Below are 5,806 nucleotides of genomic sequence, written 5' to 3'. Positions count from 1 at the left end.
GTTGGTCTGTGTTCTGTCGGAGCTGCCTGCGACGCGCTGATGAGATCCAAAAAGATCGAAATCGCGATCCGCGTCTGGCAGTTTCGACAGAATACAGACCACTTCGATTTTTTTTTTGTTAGTTTAATCTTGCCTTTGCAACAACTTTTCCGTTCCGTCCGTTTTTTTTTTTTTTAAGTACCAATACTTATACATTTATGTTTCACTTCCTAAAGCCTTACGCCGTTATATTTTAAAAATCTCAATACCGGAAACAATGCCGAGTCTGAAATGAGACTAGAAAAAAGACAAACAAGAATGCATATAAAATCACTACATTAAACCGCTGACTACTACATTGAGCCCTATAACAACAAGTTTTTGCTTTTTTTGCGACAATTTGTAGAGCTAAGGAGCGCGTAATTTGGCCGAGTTTTCACGCAGGACCGGGTCCGAAATCAAATGTGAAAATGACGTAACCCAGTGGCCGGGGAACACCTCAAGCATGCCGCCTCCGCCGGCGCTCCTCGTCAGCAGGTAGCACGAAGTTAAGGAGCCGTAGCGACCGCGACTATTTACGAATAACAAACTAACATTATAGCTGCTTCCAGCCTGCAAGCGATATCATTGTTACAATGCATTGAATGAAACACAGTAGCGTATCATGCGGAACTGTCTACGGACTCGTGTAATCGCATATACAGGATGTAACAGTAATAAGTGGCGAACGTAGGAGGGTATATAAACTAGAGACAGTAAAGAATCGCACGTTGAGTTCAGCAGAGTGATTAAGGGCATTTTTTTAAAGAAAATCACAACCATTTACAACCCGAAGCCGGTCCTGTGCGTGAATTGGTAACGTAGGTGTCTACCGAATAGCGCAGTGCGATAATAACTCTGCAACCACATGATAAGAAAATGTAAACATTGCCGATTACCGAACAACTAAATAACTAGATAAACATAGTTTAGTTTGAATGCCCTGAATCACACTTAATCTAATGTAACAAATGAACAATTCATAAACAAAAAAATACAAAACAAATGCTACATCGACGCAGGTAATCACCAGCTGATTGAGTGCAGCGTTGCGGACTGTATTTCTCTGTCAGGGCCGAAATTGAATTTACCTGTACATTCAACTAAATTTGCTCGAAAATTGTGAACTACCACACATACAACATTACTTAATTTTTATGTTTTATAGTTCTCTATCACCTCTTGCAGGCTCGGCACTTATTTCTGTGACACCGTGTAGTAAATGTGGTTGTATAACATTACAAACCAAAACAGTGAATGTATTAAATAACTAAGAATCCTGTTTTTATAGAAATTAACTATACCTGCGTTACTAATTTTTTTTAACCGGTATTTGTTGAAATATAATAAAATTAAAAGCTTAAAAGAGAAACAAGAAGACATAATCAATGAATCACACTATAATATAAACACAAATTAGTAGGAATAGAACCCAACTTGATAAATAAAAGCCATTTTAAATTCATTTTTGAGGAGTTTTCCAAACTTTTCTTCATTTGAACGTGGGTGAACCCTTTGTTAAATGCATGCTTTCGGATTTATTAGTTTATTTGCGTAATACCTACCTAATAGCGAATTTAAAATCGTGCCAAATCGGTAGAGCATCGTTAGTCTCTCAGATTTTAAAGTAAATTTACAACGAAGATACAGTGTGAAGCAATTCTGGCCAAAATTGGAAAACACGGTAGTCGTGTAGATTTAGTTATTGAGACACACTGGATATCTAATTTTAACTTTAGATTTATCTGGACTAAAGTTATTTTCGTTTGGAAAAAATTCTGTTGGATCGTACTAATTGGAGCTTAGGAGATGATGATGAAGGCTTCCAGAATCTTTGACAGAGTGAAGGAGTAGAGGCAGGCTCAATGATTCAAAATCGTAGGGTTTCATAAGTATGCAATCATGAAGATACTTTTCCACTTTTCGTTTAAAAAAGCCACATTTAGTGATTTCCTATTTCTTCTAAATCCCAATGGAAAATCTTTGTGTACCTACTTCCCAATTCCTCGACATCTTTGGAACTTCTAAAATCTCATCCCATCGTGCAGTATGCGGCAAGCTCATTTACATAGAGGTCCGATTTGAATACAATTACGAACAATTAGTCAACTATTACACACTTGGGCAGTGGAGCGCGCGAGGCGCTGCCGCCAATTCCGCCGTGGGGAAAGTGTTAAGTGCGTTCGCTGCATTTAAATCGATCCGGCGTCGAAGAAGAAGGCAACGCCGCGGCGTGCCGCACCGCATCGGCAGCAGTTGTCGGACGACGACAGCAACCACGGTTTACTTACATCACACCGCTTCCGACCTAGTGCTCCAAATGTCCATCAGCCCGACCAGCTCAATGACGCCCTTTAGCGCAACAATAACTTCTGCATGCACAATTTCACTATTATTGTGGCATTGTGCCAGCCGCGTGCGCGAGCGCTCTCTTACGCAATCCACCGGAGAGCCTCGTTTTAATACAACGACGATGCAATTCCGGAAACGGACAATTCTTTTCTTATTATTGTCCGCCATCCGACTATATTTATCGTATAAGTGTTTGCAACAGAAGGATGCATTGCATACACTCACTGAGGATCCTCCTTCACGCAAAGGATCGCTTTATATATAAGTCGTCAAGGACAAAACGTGGCATTACTTTATTCCTAACCCAAATATGTATTCGGAATTAAATAAATAACAAAACTTAATTATAAATCTATTACTTTTGTTTTATAGTCAGTTTTCACATTCACTGTCATCATGGGAATCTCTATCACTGTCACCAATATCAACAATTAGTTCTTCTGTTTGTATGTCTATTACTTGCTCACGGATTCGTATTTTTAAATATTTAATCTACGCCCCTGATAGGAATACTGAAGAAAGAGGGCTGCAGTCGTTATACCTAAAACTGCATACTTTTGCCACCGCGCATCCACGCCATTTTAAAATTTCCTCCAGCTTCCAGCGTCAGACCTGTATATCCTTGAAGCAGGGTATCAGTGAACACATACGTATAGAGTGCATTATTGTTAACAGGATCACATGGCATAACTGCACCCCATAAATATAGATTTAAATTTTGGATTTACTTATCTCTCATCTTCTAGTTTTGAGCAATTTTAAACAAAATATATCATTCTTTATTTAATAACAAAAACTGTAAAAGCAAAACAAAATGAAAGTCACGTGAATATGATATCAAATCATTAATGATAAATTTTAATATACTAGCATATCAAAACCTAACCTAACTTATCCAGATTTGATATGAAGCACACCAATGATAAATAACTATCGATGAATATTATTTGTAAGTAAATAAGGACTTAAAAGTAGGTATTTTAATCTATCTAAAATTGATTAGAGTGCGATGATGCCTTAAGATTAGAGAACGTACGTCGCAATGTCATTAAATTTTAGTAATTAGCATAAAATACAATAATTCCATACCGTTTTTTTGTTAACCTAAATATTAAAACAAATGAAGTAGGTAATCAAAATATTCTAGTAATTTAAATGCCATAAACTAGAGGTTTCTGACAACAACTACGGCCGAAATTCCTTCATCAACTTTGCCCAGTTTCTTCCAAATACCACAATTGAGTACTTTAATTCAGAAACTCAACTTATTAGTTTTAGTACGTTCCCTCTTTACTAACGAATTGTTTCTTCTATTCCAGTCGTTCTTCGGACGATCCTACAACAACTTGAGTTCAATATCGGAATGCAAAAACAACGGAGAATGCGTCATAAACAAGAAGAACAGAACGGCATGCAAAGCCTGTCGATTGCGAAAATGTCTCTTGGTTGGCATGTCGAAGAGCGGATCCCGCTACGGACGTCGTTCCAACTGGTTCAAAATCCACTGTCTCCTTCAGGAACAACAGCAGCAACAACAACAGCAACAGCAGCAGCAACAACAACAGCAGCAGAACCAGGTCACAGGTAGCGGTATCCCCAATAACGTGAAACCGCCCCCGCCGAAAACATCCCCTCATCATCCAGCCAATGTCAATTTCGGACTTCTTGGTGCATTGCCTCCATCCCCTCTCATCCACTTGCCCAGAACAAGGGACGAGCTCATGCTCCTCGGTTTCGACGAATACAAAACAACAGCGTCCCCTTCGGTCAGCTCTCCCGAATCCCACAATTCCGATTCGTCAGTGGAAATGAGCGAGGGTCGTAGAAACAACCCCTTGCCTTTCTTCCCGAACCTTCTGCCGCCTGCGTTCCTGCCACCTCCAGGTTTCCTGTTTCCGCCGGGTTATCCGCCCTTCTATCCGGCAGGACTCCTTCAAACCGCCACCGCAAACAACAATAATAATAATAACAATCGACTAATCAGAAACCACAATCCAGGCGTCGAAGCCATCAACAAGCGGATATTCCTGGACGCCGTCCTCCAATCGCAAAGGACGCCGACGCCCGACGAGGTAACCAAGGAAACGATTATTCAGGACACCCCCATTGATCTCAGTATGAAGTCGTGCAGCGACAGGGGCTCCTCCCCAGTTCATAGCGAACGATCCGGCTCGGAAATGACCGAAAGGGGAGCAGGAAGTGAAGCGGACGAAGAAGAAAGTGACTGTGATTCAGAACACGAGGTCAAAAGGATAGGTCTCCATCGACCAACCCCGTTGGACCTTACTACCAAAGTGTGATATCGGTTGACAAACGATTACACCGATGTGTTCCAGTTAAAGTTCGATTATCATCGACAACTACTTAAAAATTGGCATATCAAAATTTAAATTAGATTTTCATGAAAACATAAATTGATTATTATATTGAAAGAATATTCTTATGTTCATGCCCACTAAAAATCGTCAAACCTTGAAGAGGAATCTTTATATTTTAATTTTCCAAAAGTAACGTTCCATTTTGTATTATTCCCTCCTTGGAATGGTTAGATAAAAAAAAAGATTTTCAAAAAGAATAGAATTGTAAATATATAGTAATCATTCAGCTAGTTGTAAATGAAGCCATTCTCGACGTGAAGTGTCTGGGACATAAAAACTCAATCAACTGTTGACCTACCAAAGAATGGGGTTAAGACTCTAATTGATGAACGGCGTGGATAATAATGGACCGACATGGAACATATGCTTTCGCGATGGGTTTTTTTATCTTTTTATTCTCTTTATTCTCATATTCTCCTCTAACAGAGACGATTTATCACGCCTTAATAATAAACTGCAATTGCAGTACCTACATGCAATTTATGCCGATCCGATAAACAGTTAAACTAAACAGTTGTTCAGTTATTATTATTATTAATATTCATGAGAAAAAAATATATATTTTGAACAATATCGTTTATATCGTTCGTAACGAAATAAATGTGGTGCTTTGTCGATCTTTATAAGATCGAATACGACTTATGTTAGATATTATTATACAATAAATATTTATCAAAGGGGCCAGTTAATGTTACGATAATACTGTTGTTATACACCAGTTGTTACCTATTTTATTTATCTATTATGTATGTAATACATCAACAGGTGCTGCTTTGGTCGAAAAGAGTTTTGTTTTCTTAGATTTCTTTTTTTTTATACTAAATACAATTATTAATTAATATTATTTTTCTGTGTTGTTGAAAATTATTATTGTGTCTGTATTGTATTTGTAAATATGTATTTTTCTTTTTTTTTGTGACATCCTCAAGGGATTTAGGCCAGTTGTGAATTTATCAAGTGTGTATGAGTTTAGTAAATTTATCAATATTGTAATAAATAATTTAAAAGTTTTTGCATTTTTATTATTTACATTTCGCCTATAATTTAGCCATATAATA

At 38.0% G+C, this 5,806-nt stretch overlaps 1 protein-coding gene across 2 annotated transcripts in view; it reads left to right on the top strand.

Annotated features, from left to right (window-relative positions):
* The window catches only part of LOC108744606 (knirps-related protein-like), a 45,271-nt gene extending 39,566 nt beyond the window's left edge, over positions 1–5,705 (top strand). For both annotated transcript variants that reach the window (XM_018480469.2, XM_018480471.2), the window contains exon 3: positions 3,690–5,705. In XM_018480469.2, the coding sequence (XP_018335971.1) occupies positions 3,690–4,670 (981 nt within the window). In that variant the 3' untranslated portion in view covers positions 4,671–5,705. The remainder of the gene's footprint in view (positions 1–3,689) is intronic.
* Positions 5,706–5,806: the final 101 nt, after the last annotated feature.

The sequence above is a fragment of the Agrilus planipennis genome, unplaced genomic scaffold (genome assembly GCF_000699045.2).
Source record: "Agrilus planipennis isolate EAB-ADULT unplaced genomic scaffold, Apla_2.0 scaffold47, whole genome shotgun sequence".
NCBI classification, from domain to species: domain Eukaryota; kingdom Metazoa; phylum Arthropoda; class Insecta; order Coleoptera; family Buprestidae; genus Agrilus; species Agrilus planipennis.
The sequence above is the reverse complement of the archived record's forward strand: the minus strand, read 5'-3'. Positions and strand labels throughout refer to the sequence as shown.